The 24,652-nt window shown below is 39.8% G+C and overlaps 1 protein-coding gene across 6 annotated transcripts in view; it reads right to left on the bottom strand.

The window, feature by feature from the left end:
- The window catches only part of AFDN (afadin, adherens junction formation factor), a 91,154-nt gene that overhangs the window by 26,340 nt on the left and 40,162 nt on the right, over nucleotides 1-24,652 (bottom strand). For 3 of the 6 annotated variants that reach the window (XM_035108557.2, XM_035108552.2, XM_060272824.1), the window contains 14 exons: nucleotides 17,650-17,744; nucleotides 16,175-16,434; nucleotides 14,959-15,028; nucleotides 13,408-13,520; nucleotides 11,375-11,436; nucleotides 9,855-10,060; nucleotides 7,106-7,126; nucleotides 6,214-6,359; nucleotides 5,476-5,570; nucleotides 4,397-4,662; nucleotides 3,848-3,991; nucleotides 2,635-2,833; nucleotides 2,121-2,224; nucleotides 1,737-1,823 (listed from right to left, as the gene is read on the bottom strand). In XM_035108557.2, the coding sequence (XP_034964448.2) occupies nucleotides 1,737-1,823; nucleotides 2,121-2,224; nucleotides 2,635-2,833; nucleotides 3,848-3,991; nucleotides 4,397-4,662; nucleotides 5,476-5,570; nucleotides 6,214-6,359; nucleotides 7,106-7,126; nucleotides 9,855-10,060; nucleotides 11,375-11,436; nucleotides 13,408-13,520; nucleotides 14,959-15,028; nucleotides 16,175-16,434; nucleotides 17,650-17,744 (1,868 nt within the window). The remainder of the gene's footprint in view (nucleotides 1-1,736; nucleotides 1,824-2,120; nucleotides 2,225-2,634; nucleotides 2,834-3,847; nucleotides 3,992-4,396; nucleotides 4,663-5,475; nucleotides 5,571-6,213; nucleotides 6,360-7,105; nucleotides 7,127-9,854; nucleotides 10,061-11,374; nucleotides 11,437-13,407; nucleotides 13,521-14,958; nucleotides 15,029-16,174; nucleotides 16,435-17,649; nucleotides 17,745-24,652) is intronic. The other 3 variants (XM_035108553.2, XM_035108556.2, XM_035108561.2) reach the window with 1 other exon arrangement.

Genomic DNA, 24,652 nt, shown 5'->3' with positions numbered 1-24,652 from the left:
TAAACGTGTGGCAGCTTTACAATACTGGTACAGTACACCATCTGGTGGTTGGAAACTGGTGGCACAGTAATTCACATTAGAATGTACTGTTTTTCACATTAATTCACATTAGAATGTACATCTCAGAAAAGTCATCAGGGTGAGCCTCTCTCCTGCCTGTTCACTCCCCACACCTCAGTCAATAGGATGAGATGCAATTCAGTTACTCACTTTATGGCTACTGTGGACAAAATCAAAACCTCTCTCTTTCTCTGTGTATATATATACACGTACACACTTTATATATCACTCCTTTCAAACTTTTTAATGTTTTAGAAAGATAACTAATGGGTATAAGGATATTCAATAACTTTTCATAACTAAAGAAGTTGCTGTGTTTTTAGTCAAAATTATTCTCTCCCCTATTTTTTGTCCTCGATATTTGAGAAAATCTTCCCTGCATGCCCTCCCTCCCAAACCTAACTTCTTAAAATGAGTCACATTCAACTTATTAAGAGGAAATGCTGGTTTGTAAAGGGTGCAAATTGTAAGCAAGGTGTTTCTCATATATAAAGAATATGTATCACACAATACATAAAAGTTTTTGTTTCAATTATTCACTTAATATTCCAAAAAGAAAAACTTGAGTGTCTAGATTTGTTCTTGCCGTGAGATCATGAAAATAGATCTCTATATCCTATATTTTCACTGTCCTATCTGTCACTGTGCAACCCCCCATTGCAGGTTTTGGAGTGCCTCATCAGAACCCTAGATTTGCATGAAAACAGGATGGGATAGAGGACCAAAAGACAAAGCCTATTGCACAACAGCAGTAGCATGTGAGTGAGAAGAGAGGGACACTGGGAGCGGGGCAGGGGGGGGAGGGATTGTTTAAGACAGGGGTACCCAAACTAAGGCCCGGGGGCTGGATGCGGCCCAATTGCCTTCTCAATCCGGCCCGCGGATGGTGCAGGAATCAGCATGTTTTTACACAAGTAGAATGTGTCCTTTTATTTAAAATGCATCTCTGGGTTATTTGTGGGGCATAGGAATTCGTTCATATTTTATTTCAAAATATAGTCTGGCCCCCCACAAGGTCTGAGGGACAGTGGACCGGCCCCCTGCTGAAAAAGTTTGCTGACCCCTGGTTTAAGACAATGGGGGCTATCTGAAGGGAGGAACACTGAGGATTGGAAAAACAACAAAGGATAAATAGTGGAAATGGGGACAACACAGAGGCCAACATGAAAAAGCTACCACAACAAAGTCTTTCTCTACTCCCTTCTTATGGTACTCAAGGCTTGTTTTAAATTGCCACTTTCCCCCCCATGTCTCTCCATTGTTGTCTCCCTCTTTCATTCCTCAGCTACCTTGTGTATAAGATAAAGGAGCCCTCAAATATTACTTCACTCCTGGTACCATGTGTGTCCAGATTCAATGCAGTAATTTAATACTGTACAAGTATTTTATTAACAAGCAAACACCATATATGTACAACATCCATCACTTAACCACCCCTAACTGAACCAGCTGGCAGTCTTCAAAATTCTATTCTTAAAGGTACAGTAACATTTATCTGCAGAAGTAGGAGGGGGAGGAGGTACAAAAATAGGAGTGAATATGAAAGTGAGGGCATGAAAGGGGCTGCAAAACAGCCTTGCTTGGGTTTTTGTGTGTGTGTGTGTGTGTGTGTGTGTGTGTGTGTGTGTGGAGCAAGCAGGAGGACAGAGCTTTCTAGTATATTTATATATTCCTACCTTAGCAGCCACAATGCTCAGACCCATCCCATTTTGTTTCTTTAGTGTCACAGTGATTATCTCAGGTTCCTTCCTCAAGGGATGAGCCTACAGAAACAAAGCACAGATTAAACTCTGTATTCCACGACACTGAGCACAGCAGTAAGAATTCATTCTGGGTACTTTAATACAGTTGCAGGTAATTCTGCTCTCAACTTACTTCTATGCTGCAAAATGAAGCACTTTGAATAGCTTAAGGAAAGCACTAATATGCTATGCTGAAGGAAAAATATAGTAAATCCAATCATCTGTATTTTAACTCTCTAGGTGCCACCCTAAGTAACAGGTTAGTTTCTGCATATGGTTTACGTCCTCTCCCATAATGTCCAGAAGATAAGTACTTGCCAGGTCAGCATTATCTTGCAACAGATGACTTTCATAATCTGCACCTTCAAAATATATTGTCCAAGTTCCTGGTGAACGTGGATGAGGTGTCAATCTGCAGAAACCTAGAAGGGATAGGGTGTGGGAGACAACGTATAACTGAATGTATTCTCCCAGGTCTCATATGAGGTAATTTGAGAGTCCAGAAAAAAAACAAATACCATGCATACAAATGGTTCATTACTAAAAACAGTGTTGATCATCAATGTGACAAGTGCTGTGCTTTTAAAAGACAAAGGAGGCAACACAGAATGTGCATCACATGATAATACAAATCTGGAAAGAAGAAACTCCTTTTCTTGATTTAAGGGATGCCCAAATAAAATCTCCATGACAACAAAAGTTGCTGAAATCCTGCATAAAAAATAATGACAAGAAGAGATTTCCAAACATCTAAAGACAACATGAATTTTACTTAGCTGAGCTACAGCAGAGGAAGCATTTTCTGTCTCAGTACAAGACTAAAAGGACTAACCTCTTTGGCAAAGTGGATCTAAAAATTCTTGCAGCCCATTTGGGATGTTTCTGACAACATCACATGAGTAACCATCTTCTGGCAGAAGAAAGGGTAGCTGTAGATCAGGGTCCTCTTCTAACTGTACTTCTCTACCATCACTTCGAGCCAGCTCATCTGCGGTATTTTCTGCCACCGCTACAACATTTTCTATTAATTCCTAGTTTGGCGGGAGAGAGAGTAAACAATGCTGTACATGAGAATCCAATAATATAAAGTTATCATTTTATACTTTAGCCACCCCAAATTAGCAAATGCGAAATATGTATGTGATATGTTTAGGTTGATGTTGTCTGAAGCAGATACAAGAGGCAAAAGCTTTCATTCAACCGTAGCTGTGAGCTTTAACCCCACCTGCAGGTACCCTTTAAATGAAATTCTTTAAATTATTAGAAATATATTAAACATTTGTGATCAACAAGTAATACAAAGGGGATTATTATACTGATACCAAAACAAGAATTGCAGGCATTCATTTTTGCAATAGGAAGAAACTGATTTATACTGGATGTTACATATTTATCATAATTAAATCTGTATTTTGAAGAGCAGGAAAAATAATGAAGGGAAACATTAGGTTTTTAACCTAGTTTGACTATTTAGCAGGGTTTTTTTTTGCTCTCGCCACCCTCCCACCTACAATTCAAGAACTTGTAGCAAGCTACACCAGAGATGTATTCCATAAATAGAATACTGCAATGTTTCCCAAAATTGGAAACACAAATAAGTCCAAGAGCACTGAAAATGCATCATTAACCTATCTGTTGATACTCAAAACAATGAAGCAGATTTATGTGCGTCCAATTGATATATGATTGCGCATGCGAGCATTGTGGTGACCTGGAAATGGACGGAAAAGGGGGTGTAATGGGCAGAGCACTGTCATATACAATGACCTGGAACACAACCCCCATGAAAAACATGGGGTTCCTGTATTTTCTTCCTTCTCTATGTGAGCCGGAATAGGCTACTCAAGCTAAGAATTACTATCACCGTTTAAAAAATGGGGTTCAGATGTCTCAAACTTTTTATTATTACATAAAGTTAGCATTATTTTTTCATACTCTACCCCGTAACTTTCACTATATAAACATTTATAGGGAAATTATGTTTAATAGCCTTAATAAGAACCTCCCCACAATAAATAAATAAATAAAAGTCAAGATTAACTCACGGTTGGAATAAATGGCTCATCTGGGGCACAATGATAATTTTGTAGCAATGCATGCAGTTGTAGAGAATTGAGTTTAAAGCAGGTACTGTTGATATTTGGAATGTCTTCACGTGAATACTTATCCATAGTAAGTAAAGTAGTTGCCTGAAAAAGAAGCACAATTAGTAGGATCACTTTTATTTTATGAAGAAACATGACAGTGGACCTCTACACACCAAATTGGGGAGTGGAACCCTGCTCTTGAATGAGTACACATTTTGTGTTTGAAACTCTTAGCACAGGTTAAACTAGAAAACACATTTTTTAAAAATAAGGCAGTTGGTACAAAATAGCTCTCCTCAGTATGGCAAGAAAACAGACCTCTCTGAGGAAAACCACATTGATGCAATTAAGCAACTGAACACCCCAAACCCTACTTTGCAGACACTGGTTTCATATGACTTCATACAGGTGGCTAAGTCTGAATTTCCATTGTTAAATTAGTAGAGGAAAATCTTCCAAGATCATGCAAGCAAGCACTTATTTTTCCTATTACTACCAAATACCTACTTGTACTATCCTACTGAGATGACAATCAGCAGCCAGCTCCAAGCCCTGCTTTTCTGCCCAGGCTTCAATGTGCCCCAGCTGCTGCCGGATGATGGCTCCCCAGTAATGTGAACACAATCCTGAATCTGGATCAGTAACCAATCGGTTAAAAAGCCACATGTTGACAAAGTGGAACAGCTGGGAAAAGAGCTGTATGGTCAATGCAGCGTTCACTCTACATCGCCGCAGCAGGGACATGGCTCCAGTCAGCGTATGCAAGACGTCATCTAGAAGAAAAAATACAATAGTTTACTCAGCTATGCATTCCAGGTTGAGCTACTCTGTTACGTTAAAAAAAGGTAAAGGTAAAGGACTCCTGACAGTTATGTCCAGTTGCAAATGACTCTGGGGTTGCAGCGCTCATCTCGCTTTACTGGCCGAGGGAGCTGGTGTTTGTCCGCAGACAGTTTTTCCGGGTCAGGTGGCCAGCATGACTATGCTGCTTCTGGCGAAACCAGAGCAGCGCACAGAAACACCGTTTACCTTCCCGCTGGTATTTATCTACTTGCACTTTGACGTGCTTTCGAACTGCTAGGTTGGCAGGAGCTGGGACCGAACAACGGGAGCTCACCCTGTCGCGGGGATTCGAACCGCTGACCTTCCAGTCAATATGCGTAATTGGTAATGTCCTTAGCACAAATACTATATTTATATTGTTTGGCACTGCCACAGAACATGGCTTAAAGTCCTCAAAGAAACTGCCTAGGGCAGTTACTGGAGTTATCCAAGTGGGAAGGGCCATGCATTATTCCACACAATTAATATTAATATTAATATTAATTAATAAATAATTAAATAACAATTAATTAAATAACAATTAATAACACAAACACACGCACATGGTTACATTCTAACATACAATATCAGGAAAGATGGGTTAGATATCAATGGCTGCCATGCAGCTTGCTGATGAGGAACTCCGTCTTACTGTACATGCAAAACCACATTGCAGTTCCCTGTAATATATAAGGTCTCCCACTGTGCTCCTCTCATGACAGTAGGCCTTATGCTTAGTACATTATATCATAAAGTGATCTAACCTATTTTAGGCCTTTGAGGATTATTTTCTTCTGGATCATCAAGAAATGCAGGCATGTAGTTGTTAAGCTCTGACTGAAGACAATGAACCAGATATCTGAAAAAAATAAAATTTTGTATAAATATTAAGGCTTCCACCCATTTAAAGAATATTTAGATTCATTAACATAGAAATTAGGCTGATGAAAACCTGCAGCCATGGAAAAAATGAATTTACCTAAGTGTCAACAATTTAGCTTAACATATAATCTACTAGCTCTATCACACAACGCAGATTGCTTGAAACTGGAAAAATAACACCAAAAGGAGTTTATTTTTTTACTTCTAATTACACAGGTCGCTTGTACATTTCACTCTTAATATAAATTAATTCTAATAAAGAATCTTCAGAATTTTTACTGTGCCCAAGTGTAAGGATGAACTCCTCCTCACTTAGAGCATAATAAGATGCGCCAGTAGATTGAGCAACTAACAGATATGATAAACAAATGAATTAACCAACTTTAATTCTTTTAAAAATGAAAACACTGGTAATAGCCAATTAATTATACTCTGAGTAGACCTACTGAAATAAGTGCACTTAAGTTCACTGATTTCAATGAGCTTACTCTGGGTATGACTAACATTGGATAACACTCAATATCTGTTTTTAAAGGCATTTGGAGATAAGAATGTATAACTTTTCCTGAATAAGGAAAAACTTGATGAACGTACTATATACAGAAATCCGATTATCTTACTTGAATGCCATTTGAACTAGGTGTGCCAAAACATCTTGCGCATCTAAGGTGATTCGGCTAAGCTCTCGATCCTGTTTAATGAAGTTTAGCAGCTCAGATGCATTTGCCATCCAGAAAGCAAGTGACCCTGCAATATTCTTCTGTTTCTGAAAATATTTTTCAAAAAGTTGTGTAAACATCAAAAGGAAGTCTTCCTCTGGCAATTCAGCTTGCATTCATTATCAAAAGGCTCTGTTTAGATAGACCAGTACCCCCTCCATATTACCAAACGTAACTCAGTTACCAGATATTTGCAATGATTTTCTATGAAACTGTAAGTAATATATCCTGGACATCTTGCAATTGCTTCAAATTACAAGCGATATTTTAATGATAAATTATTAAATATTCCAAATGCCATTTGTGAAATGGAGTTAGCATGTTGTTATGAAATGTGGAAAGCTTAGATGTATGCATTATCTGGTAATCTGTATGTGCGCAAGCACATGTTGACTAATGCCCATTGTCACCCAGATACTGCTAGCCACTGGCTTTGACACCAAGCAACTCAGTATCGAGTACTGATCTATCTCACCATTTCCCGACCACAAATGCTAGGCCAGGCAACCTCAGATGAGATCCAAAGAACAGAACCACAGACAAAACAAAAAAAAGGGAAGAAAAAGAACTTTTGTCATTATGTCTCCATACTGAAGTGCGTTAAGCAGAAATTATGGAATGCTGATAGGCTGCGCAGTCAAAAAAGGATTTTAGTACTGCATGTTCCAGCTGCTGAATGAGGGTTATGAACTGTTCAATCCAGCTGTAGAAATATTGTATTTTACATGGAAGCAGCATGAGAAACTGAGCTAAGCCAACACAGCTAGGATCAGTTCCTAGCAATATATCCTACCTGATCAACCTGGTCTACCTCCTGGAGAAAAACGAAGGAAATCAAACAGAAGAAAGAAACTTGTGAACATTCATGGTAGTTTTCGAAATCAAACACTAAATATGAAGGCACAAGACTTATGCTCAGTCACATTAAAACATTTTACCACTAGATGTGATACAACTGAGAAAAATTTGCACAATCCTCCAAAGAGTAGCATGGAGATCTGCTCCACAGAAGACAACAGAGCTTTTCCTTTTCATGAGAAGGCAGCTCTCACTTCTCACTGCCAGACATATAGCATTGTAGTCAGGTGAGTTCAGTTTTCATATATTAAACAAAACTAGTAGAAATGTCACAGTTTAAGAGCACTCTTCTATGGTTGTGACTGTTTTATCCCCAGTAATTTTGCCACTAGAATTTCTGCAGTGACAATTAATCCATTTTCTGGATTTTCACTGGGATACTGCTTGTACAATAGCTTATTTTAAAAATGCTTTTAATCTAATTACTATCGAGGAGGGTCTCTGCAAACAGAACTCCAGTGATTAACTGAAATTCTGACATTCTTCCTTCTATTTTACTTCATATTTAAGAATGGATTTACATTTGACTTTCTTGCCTACCACCCTGGAAATATGATTGAAGGGAAGCATAAACATAATTATAATAAAAGTTTGTCTCAAGCTCCATGGAAACTATAGAATTTGCATGCCTAGAGCAGATTGAAAACTATACAATCCTATACATGTTTACTCACAAATAATTACTACTGTATTCACTGGAGCTTACTCCCATGTAGGAATATAGAATTACAGCCTAAATTTAACAGAGGCCCAAGGGAATATGATAGGTGTACATTTTTGTACTTTTTGTTTTATATTACATTTCTGTTAAATAAAAGGCTGATCAGATTTTTGTAATCAAAGCAAAACTGATAACATTCAATCTATCAGAAACTATTGCACAATCTATTGTGAGAATTGCAGATATGCACTCAAAATTGCTACATGATGGTAAGGACTACCATTCCAAGAAATCTAGATGCTACAATCTTGTAAAGGAAGACTGTGTGGAATTGTCTGCCTCAAAATGCATGGTGTGGCATAGTGGCAGGAGTGATAGCATAGTGGCAGGAGGCAGCAGTAGCATGTTGCTTGGAAGAGGGAATCCTACCTCCCAGCAGCACTGCGCTCACAACAGGGATGGACTGAGGGCATTCCAGGTTGACATCAGTGTCTAGCAGTTACACACACCTGTGGGATGCTGATGACACCAACCCAGAGCTCCCCTGACCTCACCACTGCCCTGCCACATACCAGTGCACAAGACCACCACCACCAGGAAGGTGTTGCTACCACCCCATACAACCCTCAATCACTTCTGCTGCCAGGAAGGTTCTACTGGCTTCAATGGGATAGATCTCCATATTATTCAGAGTGTGTAGTACAGGCAGGACTGCGTTCCGAATCTATAGCACTACTAACGTAACAGGGAGACAGGTGAAGACAGAAATAGGACCATTTAAAGAAAAATACAAGTGGAGCCATAATAAATGAATTGCTTTAACAGACAAGTATGTTTTAATTGAAAAATTAAATCTTGGACACAAAAAACTAAAAAACTAAAAACCCTGAGTGATGCTGCTGCTGCTCACATTCGCACCATGTGTACCAAAAATAAAAAAATAAAAACTGAGTGATGAGCAAACTATTTGCAATTGAAAGCCTGAATTTCTTTTAATTCAGTAATTTCTTCCAAGCATTCAAAAAACAACAACTCTTTTTAATATGAAGGCATAAATGAGCATATATAGGAGACAATGGGTTGGATCCAGTTCCCCCTCCATGTTCAGAACTCATTCTGTTCCTGAAAGTAATTGTGAACCAGAGGCGCCTCCCCTGCAATCCACAAGCCACATCCCACACTGAGGTTTTCTTAACCCTTCCCAGTAGTTTACAAGGCATACACAAGGCTGCAAGGGGAAGGAGGATTTCATAAAAAGTGTCTTCCTCCAACAGAGCTCCACCCATGAGAATTCTGGATTTAACACATAAAAAAAGAGGTGTAGCCAATGTGAGGCCTTCCAGATGTTGCTGGACTCCAACTCTAGCCTGTATGTATGGTGGTCAGGGATGACTGGAGTTGTAGTCCACCACTACCTGAAACCATCATGTTGACTACCCCTCCTGTAGACAACAGCATGGAACAAAAAAATTGAGCTGGAGACCCATGCTGGCAAAGAGTGATACCCAATCTTAGCCCTACTCAGATTAAACCTATTGAAATGGACTTGGGCAACAAATGAAACCTAAAGGTTGGTTTACTACTCAAGTCCTACTCGAGTAGACCAATGGAAGATAATGGAAAAGACTAAGGTTTATTAATTTACTCTGAGTAGAACCTAGCTAAATACCATTTAAAATGCTTAAATACAGGGGTTTTCTAAAACCATGATTATCTGAATCTCCTGTTCAATATCTGACATAAAGATCTATACGCAAGTAAGAGACTCCTGTTACTGATCTTATTTTTGTTTTTAGAGGACCTTGATTAGTTTTTTGTTTGTTTGTGTTACACTGCAATTGAAGTCATTTCGTGTGGTATTTATAAACTGCCCTGTGGTATCCATTATCACATTGACCATGTGATTTCAGCCACAGTTATCTAGTTAAACAATCCTGCTAAAAGCGAAGTTTTTTGGGGGTGGGGGTGGGGAGTTAAGCTATGAAAATGTATTCACAGAAATTCTCTTAAAACTGCAGCTTACCTGTATAACTCCTTCCATCATGCTCACCATCTTGTTGACTATTGCAATAACTTTGTGAGTACGTTCAGCAGGACTGATGTCAGGTCTGTACTGGCTCGACAATACATACCGACATGCCATATACAAAACATATGTAGGCGACAGCTTAAAATGAACTGTTGAGCTATTGGTGTAATTTATAATGGCAGACAAAAAGGAATCTTCAGCTGCAAAAACAAGATAAACCAAGATCAGATGAATTTGTAACTTGTTCTATTTATAAGCAAGGTTTATTCCGTGCCCGTCACCACCAAGTCCCAGGATGGGTCACAGAATATACAATTATAAAACACATAAAACTGTTCCAAGTGGAACAGAACAATGTAAATTCAGCAAAAGAGCTTGGTCCCTCAGTACAAGGGACTGGACTGTCAAAGGCCAAGGTAAAGAGGTGCATCTTCAACATATAGCAAAAGGGGTACAAGGAAGATGCTGGACACATTTCTATGGCAAGGACAGTCCACAATTCAGGGGCTGCTACAGAGAAAGCCCTCTCCTGGGACATCATACCCTGCATTTCTAAGGGTAACAGAAGTTCTGAGAGCTCTCTGCATCTCCAAAGACCTCTGCAGATGGTCTTGCAGATACTTGGGACCTAAGTTGTTTATTGCTTTAAACTGCAATGTGAACACCTTGAATTGGGTTTGGAAACAAACTGGCAACCAGTGCAGCTATTTTAAAACAGGGGTTATGAACCCCAACCAGTAATCTGGCTGCTATGTTTTGGACCTGAGTATTTTAAATTGTCTTGCAGGGCAGCCCATATACAACACACTGGCCTACTGCAAAGTGTAGAGTGGCCAGATGTTGCTGTAATTTGCAAAGCAGGCCACTAAAGAAAACGGACCACTACAGTATACTGATTTGCAGGAGGCTAACTTTTTAATAGGTTGAGATCTTTATGCCAAAGAAAGTGTGACTTATCTGATCTAAGAAAATATCTGGGAGTGATTCCTGTAACCTTTGGGAGGGTCTAGAAATATTTTGAAGGTACATAAAGGAACCTTCTGACAAATGGCTCTGCAAATATGCAACTTCATGATTTTTTTTCTTTAAAAAATATTTTATTTTCAACAAAATTTAGATACTGGTTGATTTTAGTAAAACCTAAGTGGTTTACAAGTTTACTTAGTAAAACCTAAGTAGTTAAATTTCCTAAGTAGTTTAAAATTATTGATAAAACCGGTGTCTTTATTTAATGCAATAGTTGCTTCTATTTCTGCCTTCATCTCTTATTTCTAAAAACTTTGTGGTCCCATGGGAAAGGCATAGGATTGATAGCTATAACCTTTAACAACTATTTCACTTTGTAGCATTTCACTGGCTTCTGTAAGGAGTATGACCGGAACTGAGGGGAAAATGTGACCACTGTAACTTTTCAAACTGCTCGCATATTTGAAGTTATCTATGAGAATGAAATAAAAACTGTTAATAAAAATTGCCACACCTAACCAGATTTTGTTTGAAATGTTATTACTTACAGCTTTCCCTGAATTCAATGCTTGCAGGTAATATCAATTCAGGTCCATGTGCGTCCTGAGGTCTACAGACAGAAAGCAGATCTTTAAAAGTCCAGTTTAAAGAGTGAAAATTAATTCCACTATCAAAAGATACAGACTTCTCCAAAGGCTTTGCTTCTGGGACTTTATACACCATTTTTGTTCACATGAACTGAAAAATACAGTACTGGGGGGGGGGATTGATTCTCCCCTCTTCTTGTTAGATTCACTCTCAAGTTATACTTGATCATTAACAAGATAGATCATGAACTGAAGGTCTGCATTATAGATGAATATGAAATTTTAATGAATTTGCAGTGCACAAGGCAGCCTGTCAGCTGCTGTAAACAGCTCATGTTACACACACAGACCCCTGCATGAGGCTACATAAAAGAAGAACGAGAGGTTAGCTTACTAGCACCACACTAAATCCACAGGTGCTACTACAATGTAATAGATACAACTATTTCAAAAACTATGTTTTTATGAGACCTGGAAGGCTGGGTCATATGCAAGTAGGTCACTTAAGGAATGACTAATAGCTTAATATGTGAACTAATGTGACATAAAGTGACAGGGAAAATTAACTGTGGTTTTAGACTTTAAACTGCCCGTTATCACTTTCAAATGTGTAAACCAGAGAGTCTCTGGTTACAAGACGAAGTGTGTGTCTATTACAGAAGTGACATTTACTATGGCCTACAGACTGGAGGGCAAGCCATCCCCCCCCCCCCCCAAATCAATCCAACTGCTCCACACGAACAGAAGTTATTAATATTGCAGTTGTTGCATATGGGATTATGATGATGACTGGAATGTAATGGAAATTAATAAGATTTTGGAACACAGAAATAAAGCAAATAATCAAGCCATCAATCCTAGCATGCAGGAGGCCACTTTATCTAAATTATATAATTGACTGGTATTAATGATTGGTATTAATAATTGTATTATAAATTGGTATTGTTATAATGAGGCCATTATTGAATTGTAATTGAAAACTAATAAAAAATTACTATTTAAAAGAATCAATCCAACAGTACTCCCCTGCAACTTGAAACCTTATGTGGTCACACTTTTCCATTACCAGTAAAGGTTTTCTCCAGTAGTACAAGGCTATTGCCAGCCATTTCAAAATGTGTACTGAGTTTAAATCGGAAATAAGCATATATTTCTCTTGACATTGCATAAGAAACTGACAACCTGAAAATGCCCATTTGAAAATAGATGCAGCAAGTCGTTTATCATCATGGTCTCTGCTCACTAACCTCTTTCAACTCAGTTAAATTTGTACTTGGGAACATTTAATTAGATCTGCCTTCATTCCCTCTTTTGACCATAATTTAATATGACAATGGCTTCCCCAGCTATTCTGCTGACAGTTACACTTAAATATATGTCTGAGTTGTACAATCCACACACACACACCCCACTTTTAAAGCAATATAATGACTGCCTTAGCTCGGACAGATTTCACAGTAAACTTGAACACAATCTGAATCATGACTATTGGCAGGACTATGAAATTGTGATTTGTGTTTTGCTATCTCTTTTACATGAGAAATTCCTGAAGTGGTTTGAAACCTAATACAGTATTCAAAACATGTAAAGGGTTCATAATGCTATCTATGGCAAATGTAGTTCTGAAAGTGCATAGGCTTTCCCCAATCCAAATCATGCAAAAGGCCCACTTGTTTTTGAAAAGTTGTATTGTCCTATTACCACACCTTCGTGTAAAGATCTGCCAGACAGCCTGATATTTATACATATTTTAATGCTCTTTTGCTAAAATGAAATGACCCATGTCTTGCTTTATACTGTATATATATATAAAAAAAGCACCTATGGAATATTTGAAATCAAATATTTTGCCATTAAAAATAATCTCACAATTCTACATCTTACATCTACATCCTACCATATTCTGTCCTGCTTTTGGGGTAAAATGAAGTTGATTATCAAAATATACAGACTGCCCCTATCAACCTTAGAAATTGAAAAACGTTATTTGGTACCTGCCATCCTGCCTGTGGTAATCCTGCTGTTCTATTCTGATCATTGGCTTGACCATGCCTCGTTCAGCTGTGCTGGATGCCGACATTCTGTCACTGTCCAATCTGTTGGTACTCTGTTCCACACAAGATTAGAAGCATTTATCACAAAACATATCAGAGATTTGCCTTGCCCACCCTTTCTCTGCAACTACAGTGGTACCTCGGTTTATGAACACAATTGGTTCTGGAAGTCTGTTCATAAACGGAAGCGTTCATAAACTGAAGCGAACTTTCCCATTGAAAGTAATGGAAAGTGGATTAATCTGTTCCAGACGGTCCGCGGAGTACTTAAACTGAAGCGAACTTTCCCATTGAAAGTAATGGAAAGTGGATTAATCCGTTCCAGACGGGTCCGCAGAGTACTCAACCTGAAGTGTACTTAACCCGAAGCATGGGTGTAATTGGTTCCGGAAGTCTGTTCATAAACTGAAGCATTCATAAACTGAAGTGAACTTTCCCATTGAAAGTAATGGAAAGTGAATTAATCCGTTCCAGATGGGTCCGCGGCATTCGTAAACCGAAAATTCGTAAACCGAGGTGTTCATAAACCGAGGTTCCACTGTTTAAGTTAATGTTGGCCACATTTTAGGGTGTGGTTTCTATTTATGTGAGAAGTGAGTTCCAATAGTGGACTCCTGGACAGTGATCCAATACTACTTTGAAAGGTACAGAAATTCAATACAGAGGTTCCTTGATAAAACTATCTGAAAAGGTTGATTTTCAGTGTAAAAATGCTTTTTACAAGACCTAAGTGAAGTTCATATTTAATGAGAAACCATACTTTAAATTAAGTACAACTCCCTATGATGGCTAAACCTAGGGAAATGTGGTTTGATAAGCTATGATTAATAAAGTTATGAAACCTTGTTCTGATCCTGCCTAGTTCTGACTAGCCATAGTTTAAACTGACCACAATTCCAAGTCTGGATGTCACAGAGAAGTGTAATAATATCCCATCATAAGCTTTCAATCTCCTTCTCATGTACAATGGTACCTCAGGTTACAAACGCTTCAGGTTACAAACTCCGCTAACACAGAAATAGTACCTCAGGTTAAAAACTTTGCTTCAGGATGAAAACATAAATCATGTTCCGGCGGCGCAGTGGCAGCAGGAGGCCCCATTAGCTAAAGTGGTGCTTCAGGGTAAGAACAGTTTCAGGTTAAGAACAGACCTCCGGAACGAATTAAGTTCTTAACCCGAGGTACCACTGTATATATACATCCGAAGAGTAAAGAGAAAGGAGGAAATATGAACGGCTGAGGCTTGTGCATATAAAATAAAACTATGACAACACATGAAGCCTTAAATATGTTTTAGTAATATATACTGAAAATCTGGCCATGAAGTCAACCAAAAAGTGTTCGTTCAAAGAGTAGAGGCTTACTACTCTTTAAAGAAAGCTTACTGACTGATTTCATGGCCAGATTTTCAGTATATATTACTAAAACGTATTTAAATTATTAGTTGTAAAATGACTTAGCACATTTCTAGGCCTGGTGACAATTTGTTACCTTGCTTGCAGGCAATCCTGTTCCACTATGGACATCTCCTTCTAAGTCAAATGTAGTTTCCTGTACAGCTCTAAAAAGACAACATATATTCAAGAACTAGATCAGGGGTCAGCAAACTTTTTCAGTTTTTCAGACCTTGTGGGGGGCCGGACTATATTTTGGAAAAAAAATGAACAAATTCCTATGCCCCACAAATAACCCAGAGATGCATTTTAAATAAAAGCACACATTCCATTTATGTAAAAACAGCAGGCAGGCCCCACAAATAACCCAGAGATGCATTTTAAATAAAAGGACACATTCTACTCATGTAAAAACATGCTGATTCCCAGACCGTCCGGGGGCCGGATTGAGAAGGTGATTGGGCCGCATCCGGCCCCCGGGCCTTAGTTTGGGGACCCCTGAACTAAATTATTAGCAACATACAATATCCAGAAACATAACACAATGTTTAGACTAATTGCTTCTGGAATTTGTTACTAGCTGATACATTATGTTTACACACAGAAAGATTTTATCTCATTTTCAAAGAATGACACTATAGAAAGGTCACTAAAAGTAATTTAGGAAGTTACTTCAAAACTGCCACATTTTAATCTGTTCTGCTCATTGATATTCTTGTCATTATTTTATTTGTTGTACTTATTGTTGGCTCTCATAGTCATTTTATGGAAAGGCAGTGCAGAAATGTTGTAAACAAAACGCTCTCTCTCTCTCTCTCTCTCTCTCTCTCTCTCTCTCTCTCTCTCTCTCTCTCTCTCTCTCATGCAAATACAAAGATAGTCCAACACTTGTTTCTTCATGCTACTACAGTTCAGGGACCACTGTGATTTTCATCATGCCTAACCTCATGACATATAAAGAATACAATTAAATGGATGTAATATGAAAGGCGCGCAGCATTTTCTTCCTTGTTTTTATAAAATTATAACATTTATAAAATTATTATAGTATAGCATGGTGCTTTTAGCTATGTTGACTTTGCTCTTTTATTAATGGAACTCTATAACACAACATTAGTTTTAAGTATGAATTAAGCAACTAGAAATTCCAAAAGATTTCACAAGATGGAGCAAGAGTATTAAACATTAGTACCGGTAAGATAACCGTATTATTGTTATCAGGGTTGCCACTTGAAAAATGAAACATTGATATGCCATCATCATCTTAAATAATTTCCTGAGTTTGGGATTATTGCTTGAAAATGGTGATTTACCCAGGTTTGAGTCGTGAACTTTTCACCATGTGTCCTGCATCTAGACGTCCTTTAGGAATGTGATCTTGAATGGGATCCACAAATTTAAATACATGAGAGGTCCCAAACTGAACCTTCATACCACTTTGTAGCATAGTGGTCTCTGAGATCCGCTGACCTTCTACATAAGTCTCGGCATCAATGCTTCTTGGGGTAACTGTAACAACTCCATCCATATTAGTGAGGTCACAATGATGAGGCTGAATTCCTGGACCAAACAACTGAAAATAAATAACCAAAATTTAGAAGCAGCAAAACTGATATCAGTTTTTTTAAAATAATAATAAAATAACAATAACAACAACAACAACAACAACAACAACAGGAAATAAAACCCATGCTAATATGTACATATATGTTTTGGTTTAAATAAGCAAAGTACTCCCCCCCCCCCAATATTAATTGCAGTAGTTCAGCATCAAGTTCCTCAAAATGTACCATGAGTGATGGGATCAAATATCTTTCAGAAACCACCAAAAGCTGCCATCTGTGAATGCATGTAAGCTGATAAGTATAATGATTGGGTAATAGCAACATTAATTGATGTAATAACTATGTTATCTTGTAAAAAATACAATACCATCTAGCATCTGTGCTAGTCCACAGACATACGTTTACAACTTTCAAAACTGAAGCCTTTTTTATTTTATTTTTCCTGGTTCCCACTTTCTTAACATTTTTCAGTACACAATTGAACATGAAGCTAAGCGGTTACAATAGAAAGGGTTGACCAGGAGCATTTAAAAATACTGGGCTGTATCAAAAGTAACCTATGCTCAGGAAAGATCCCACTGAAATTTATTAATCTAAGGTAGTCATGTCCATTAATTTAAATGGGAGTACAGGCAACGACCAATTGTATGGCGGTTACGTTCCTGACATCCACGCTTTGGAAGAATGAGCATAAGCCCTCTTCACCCACTTCTGCCCCTGCCCCACCTCCTTTTCCGGCTACCTCCAGGTCGTCACACATAAGTTGGTCATTGCCTATATGTACTTTGAGTGGAACTAACAATGAATACAATCAACTGGATACAATCAACCAGCCAGAACAACTAACTGTCTAGGTTCTGAAAGTCTGGAAAGTATATCATTCCTCTTCCCAGGGTCACACAAAGGTTTCAACAGAATTCAATGTCAAAACAAATGATGGGTTGTTGCAATGATGACATGTTGCAAATTCATGGGCGTATCTAGGATTTTTCTTAGGGGGTGCAGGCCTTTTGTTGGGGGGAAGCTGAACCTCAGTTTGCTATGATTCCAATGGCTTTAGGATTGTGCACTCTCCTTCCTATTTCTCTCTTCTTCGTGTGAGAGGGGGGATCTAAAGTTGCTCTTAAGAATAACCCCCCCCTTTTTTTTGTCTGATCCAAATACAGGAGACTGCAGATTATACAAACCAAACTCTTTTTCTTGACTCAATATACATTTCCTACCTGTATGGAGTTGTCATCAAATTTTTCTGTACCAACTTCTGTCACACTTAACTGCAGACGATAGAGCTTTGGTTTATCTCTTGAGTCAGAGCCATCTGCAAGTAAGAACAAGTTATTTTGTTTGCAGAGGTAATTAAAGCATGTACTTTTTTATAAAAAAAATGAATATACACAAGGACATTGAATAACAAAATACCACTGCTGGAATTCCAAAGCACATTTCAATTAAGTTTTAAAATAGTATTTATTTCAGTAATTATGTTTATGTTATGATACATAAATCCAGGTCTTCAAATAACTAACACTATAAACATATAAAAACATACTAGCACGGGGAAATTTGAGATAATACAGGAAGAAACATTAAATATACAGGCTGACATCCAACTAAGTCACACTTAAAGCAGACACATTGAAATCAATCGAGTTAAGTTAGTTAAATCCCTTTATTTCAATTGGTCTACTCTGAACTAGATATCATTACCTGGTTGTATCAAACTAAGTGATGCTTGGAGTATACCATTTAAATCAATGGACTTCAGTTGGTTTCAACATGTCTACCCTGAGTACGAGTTGATATGATAGAATCCAATTGTTTTCCTAACCATAATTTCCAATTTGTATATACAGTATATTGTATATATTGTAAACCGCCTTGTGATCTTTGAATGAAGGGCAGTATAGAATGTAAATACATACATACATAAAATTTAAAGAGTACAAACAAAATGTTTTAAGAAGTGCTGCCTCCCACTACTGCCCCCCAAAAAGAAACATTGGATTCGTGCACTAAATTATCCCTGATTATATCTTTCAGTAGCTGCTGATGTGCATATTTCCCTTCCTTAGGGTCTATGGATAAAGGGCAAGTTAGAAATATCATAAATAAACAAATAAAATATTCCATTTAGTGGATTTTCTTTTTTAAAAAATGTTCCTCACATTTTAATATATTACAGTTCATGGTTTCTCAGTTCTCACTCTAACTGCATATGAGTAGTGGTGATGTGCACCATAACTCCGAACTTGGCTGCTGGGGAGAATTGTACACATACAGTATCTAAAAGTGTAATTCATGGATCAATTATCCTGAGAGACTGTCAGAAGTACTTTGAGGCTATTGCAACAGGTGAAAAGAAATGCAGCAGAGGGGTGCTTCTAGCAATGCGACAGGCCAGATCCATATCTCCTTACCCCCCTGGCAGGCCAAATTTGACAGGTGAGCAATCAACTGACAATGGGCTTTGAAATTAGGATTGTTGGGACTTCAAAGCTAGTGCAGCAAGATTTGAAAGCCGTGCTGCTGTTTGCAAGTGGCTTTCTAACAGCCCCCATGCTCCTGTTTGACAGAGCTCAAACAGCGCTCTCTCTCTCTCTCTCTCTCTCTCTGTGTGTGTGTGTGTGTGTGAAAGAGGGAGGGAGGGAGGGAGGGAAGGAGGGCACTTTGTGAAAGTTAGAAACACCATGTGCAAGCAATGATTTCAAAAGAAAGCTGTCTTTTGAAAGCATTGCCTGTGTGCAAGTAGCCATTGTTTGCAAAAGGCATTGTTTTTAGCACCCTCTATGCCCATTTGAAGCTCAAACTGGTGGAGGCAGTGTCTGAAAGCCCTTGAAAAAAGGGAAAATATGCTGTGCAGAAATGCTTTACCGTGTTTCCCCTTTTTTAATTCGTAGTCAAAAAGTAAGCCATGGCAGGGTTTTCCTATAAGTAATAGAAGTAAGACGTACCCCGAAAGTAAGCCGCCATTGCTCCTGCCCAGGGGCGTCCTTCCCATTGGGCTGAATGGCACGGTGCAGCCCGGCGCCCGCCCAGCAGAGGCGCATCGAGGAGGCATGCACACTGAGCCGCCCACGTGTCGGCGGAGCTGCCTCCGTCAAGCGGCGCCCCCCCCCCACTTAGCCAGGCCAGCTGCCCGATGCCGTGCTCTCCTGGGGTGCAGATCGCCGTGCCTCTGGCAAAGCAGTCTTGAAGGCAGGGAGAGCTGCCGTGGGGATGTAGCCGGGATCGTGCCGCTGCCCGCTGGGTTCACAATGGGGCGGAACAGAGCAGAGAGGTGCCTTTCTCTCTGCACACTGTTGCGAATGAGATGCAGCCCAGGTGGGGAGAGAGAAGCCGCGCTTACTCTGACAGCCTCCACGAAGGGAGAGAGGGACGTTAACCGGTCGAAAGGGACATGGCGTGGCTTTCTCTTTCTAGGATGCCTTTCCCTTTCTTCTGTCCTGATGTGGGCAGGCCCCTTTTGCAGGCGCCGTTAGCGGATCGGTGCCTGGAGCTTGCGGAAGGAAACCTCCGCGCGAGAGTCCTGCAGAGGCAGCGATCCTCCAGGCACCGATCCTGGGGCGGGTGATTGCTCCTGGGGAAGTCGGCGCCTCAGGGCGTGAAGTAGGGAGACAAAGCAAACTTCGCCGCTGTGCCGGAGGTGGGGGAAGAGAGACACCTTTCTCCCGTCAGCGCGGCTCGCCTCGAGTGCGCGAAAGCTGCCAGCTCCGCTGCCACCGTCCCCGAAAGCCCCTGTTTGCCTTTGTAATTTGTCTCAAGCCTCGTGCACTGACGAGGCGTGGAAGCCCTGCGTGGGAGCAGGCAGGACCCTGCCCACCTCTCCCCTGCCCTCCTGCCCAACTCTCCAGATTTCTCCTTTTGTTCCTTTTCACTTTCCCCTCTTTGCCTCTCCTCCTCTTTACGGTTCACTTGTTTTCCTCATCCCCCTTTCCCCTTCGGACACATCTTTTTCAGCCTTCGTTAGTTTGTTCCCCACTTTCCCCGCCTACCAAATTCTATTTTCCTCTCCTCTCTTTTCCACATCCTTCCTTTCCTTTCCTTTCCTTTCCTTTCCTTTCCTTTCCTTTCCTTTCCTTTCCTTTCCTTTCCTTCCTTCCTTCCTTCCTTCCTTCCTTCCTTCCTTCCTTCCCATCTTTCTTCCTCTCCCTCGTTCTTATTCTTTCTTTCCCTCTCCTTCCTTCTTTCTCCCTTTCTGTCTTCTCTCCCTCTTTCTTTTTCTTTCCTTCTTTATTCCCTTCCTTCTTTCCTACTCTTCTTTCTCTCCCCTCTTTCCTTCCTCTCTCCCTCCCACTCCCTCTTTCCTTCCTTCCTTCCCTCCCTCTCTCCTCAGAAACATAGGATGCTGCTTTATACTTCTGGCCCTTAAACCCTGGAACCAGGAGAGCAGCTCCAGTGAGTCAACCTCAGCCCAGTTCCAGATCTATGCATCTGTCATCCAGAGCGCAACACACAACCATCTCCTTGAAGTATCAGAAGATCCCACATCTTCAGGTAGCTCTGCGAAGGTCCTGCATGAAACCCTAGCGAGCCTCCATCACCAAGTGCAGTCAATCCTCAGCAAGATGGATCAGAGTTATTATCTGGTATGAGGCCATGTTCTTGAGTCCTTCTTACAGCGCCACCCTCTCTCCTGCTCAGTTGCCTCCCACAGTGTTGGGTAGACTTAAGACGGCCCTGTTCCTGTCACCTCCTCAGCCCCTCCTGCGTGCTCAGGGAGCCAGCAAACCGGCAACAGACGCAGGGAAAAAACACGCCTCTCAGCTGACTTCTCCACCGCCTGTTCAGCGCGCAAATTGCTGTACCGTACCATACTGACGCAATAAAAATAAGACATCCCACCGAAAATAAGCCACCCTGTGTTTTTTTAAGGAAAAAAAGTTATAAGACGGTGTCTTAAAAAAGGGGAAACACGGTACTTCTCTCTATGCTGTGCAGCCAATACAAGATTAAATCCTGTCCTTCCACCCACTGCCTGACACCACCAGTGATCCCAGCCGATGGTTGGGTGAAAACAGAATGGCATTCCAAATGCTACTGTGGGCCAGAGGTTCCACACCCCTGATGTAGCATTTTTCCATACAGGTACATGTTAAATCCCTTTTCCCCAACTGAGCACTCGCTGGATTCCACTGAACATTCACACCAACCATCTAGTTACATAGCAAAGCAGTATTCATTAAGAACAATCCTGATCAATTCCAGTTTAGGGAAGTAATATTAAGATGCTCTTATGTAGATCTATTCTTGCTTCAGCACTTACACAAGTAGCTGCCTCAACATGAGACTTTCTTTCAGTTTTTAAGCAGCGTTCTCGTTCTCACTGCATTCAATACATAAGCAAAAGCAACAATATGTACTAATTAAGCAGTCACAGGAGGCAGTGGAGAGATCACAAAGATCTGCCCAGATAAAACCTACATTAAAAGCAGAACTTTTAATATAAAAAATGCTGAATTTCCCTTAAGAGAAACAAACACATTTAACCTGATTATATGAAAGGTAGTTTAATATCATTTTATGTACACCACACTTTAGGTACTTGGGAAGAAGGGCAGGGTGTGTGTGTGTGTGTGTGTGTGTGTGTGTAGGATTTCTACTTATAAGAGCAACAGCATTGCTCCTTCTAATGCTGAAATACTCAGTCCCAGTGCACCAACATCATTATAGCCAAAACAGGCTCACTGAGCAATAAGAGGGAAATAACAGCATGCTTGGATCAATCCCAAGGTATGCTCAAGTACAAAAAAATGAGGGGCGGGAACCAAAGGAGACAATTCCATTTTTTAAAGGCTTCAAATATACAGTAACTGTGGTATTATGTAGCACATGCCTGACTTACCCTGATCTCTTACTGTATAGTATAAACCAAGTTTTACTCAGAACTGACCCATTGAAATCAATGTCCATGAGTAAGTTTGTCCGGTAATTTCAACAGGTCTACTCTGAGTAAAACTTAGTTGACTACTACCTATAATGTTCAGAGCAAGGGTCATGTGCCAGGCTTTCAAGAGCTATTGCACAAGCTCTTGGTGGTGAAGGGATGACAGAAACAGGAAGGAAAATGAGAGATGGGAAAAATTATTTTTAAATCATTTAGCTGGGCTATAATAAGCTTTTATCTGCTGTCAACTTGTGGTGTGCTATGCAATTGTTTGAGGGAAGAGCATACCAAATGACAACAAACTGAGGAGCTGGAACAGAGACAGCTGGTGGCAGGAGATTTTTAAAAAGGAAAGTGTAATAAGAAAATGTTTAAAAACAGCAGTGAACGACAACCTGATCTGGTTGGAGACACAGGACAGGAAAAAAGGGAGGTTTATCTCTCCTTTCTCCATACTTTTCCTCACCCCTGAAAGTAACCCAATAACTGCTATTTGTGCTCATGCTAACTTTCCAGGGGGCAAATGAGAGGGAAGAACAATTTACACTAAAGAAACAGCCTAAGTGGGGAGAAGGAAATTTTTCATGCCATGGTCCTCATCATCTCTCAATAGGCAGTTCCTAGTTAGGTGACTGTAGGGTGTGTGAATCATTCTTCCAGCTGTGTATTTAAGTGGAGATAGGGTGGGTTGTTGTTGTTTTGCACATTTCACATTCCACCTTCCCACTGGAGCCCCAGCACCAAATGCCACAATGTTATAGAGGGTTCCCAACGCAACATCGAAGACGTCAGATAAACAATAACCAAAAATACAAAGTAAGTCATTCATCATAAAACACCCTTATAATACAGAAGATCAACCAGCAGCAGGTGACAATGAGCTGCATATTGCGTGGCTCATTACAGTTCTCACTCCTCAACAAAGGCCTGGGCACAAAGCTGTGTCTTCACCAAGCGACAAAAAGCAAGCAGGGCTGGTGTTGGACATAGCTCCAAGGGGAGGGCATTCCAGAGACAGGGCGCTGTTGCAGAGAAGGTCGTTTATTCTTGTTACAGTGGTACCTTGGTTCTCGACGTTAATCCGTTTCAGGAGTCCGTTCGACTCCCAAAATTGTTTGAAAATCAAGGTGCAGCTTCCGATTGGCTGCAGGAGGTTTCTGCGCTCAATTGGAAGCCGCAGAAGCCGCGTCGGATATTCAGCTTCCAAAAAACGTTCGCAAACCAGAACACTTACTTCGGGGTTTGCAGCTTTCAGGAGCCAATTTGTTGGGGAACCAAACCATTCAAGTACCAAGGTACCACTGTATACTGCATTTCAGGGTCTTATTGGGCTGATCGCTGCTTCAATGTGCTGACTATTGTGGTGTTATTTGTTGTTTTTAACTTAAATGTTTTAAATTATGTGTTTATATGTTGCAGTTGTATGTTGCTCTGTCTATATACACTTGCCAACTTATGAGGAAATTTGTGAAAGGCGGAGTATATTATTTGTATATTATTACAAAAAATAAATACACATCTACTCCCATAGAAAATAGTAGGACTTGCTTCAGAACAGACAGGCATAAGATTACAAAAGGGGTAGCTAACATTGTGTCCTCCACCTGACTACTAGTCATGCTGACTTGGGTTGATGAGAGTTGTAGTCCAACAATATCTGGTGGGCACCATGTTGGTTACCCCAGATTATGCTGTAAAGAAAAACAAAGCCATTCCTATGATGTGTTGTTACACAGCGCTCTTTGGAGAAGAGCTTATAAACAGCAAAGTGCTATATTTTGCCACAGTTATGCTCCAATTTTAGAAATTCACTGCTGCATAAAATAAATTAGAAGCATAATGAATGATTAGAACACAAGTCAAATTGCCCAACTGGGATTGACACAGTGCTACACAAATACAAAAAAAGGTTGCAATTAACTTTTTTAAAAAGTGTTTTTCTTTAAGAAGTGCATATATTCATGCACACAACTCTTCAGGTATGTTAAGATTAGTATGTTAACAGCTTTCTGTACCTTCATTTTTTTTCTTAAAAAGGTAAATAACATAAGGGAAGAGTATGCTAATCAACTGAGAGGCCTAAATTATTTACTAGTATTCAGGTACAAATAACATTCAACCGAAGCTTTGCATTTGTTTAGACTTAACAGCTAAACTACTCTTAGCTATTGGGAAAACTCTTCAGATATGTAAGTGACGTAAAATATTAACATGGCTTTTTAATTATTAAAGTTGTTTGTACTAAATTAAGCATGCTAAATTGGCTCTCCATCAATTTAAATCAGTGAAATTGTTTCAAGTGAAATTTCAGGATGTCCCCCCCCCCCTGCAAAACAACCACC

Source organism: Zootoca vivipara, chromosome 3, assembly GCF_963506605.1.
Source record: "Zootoca vivipara chromosome 3, rZooViv1.1, whole genome shotgun sequence".
In the NCBI taxonomy this organism is placed as follows: Eukaryota; Metazoa; Chordata; class Lepidosauria; order Squamata; family Lacertidae; genus Zootoca; species Zootoca vivipara.
This window is presented reverse-complemented; position numbering and strand designations above follow the sequence as displayed.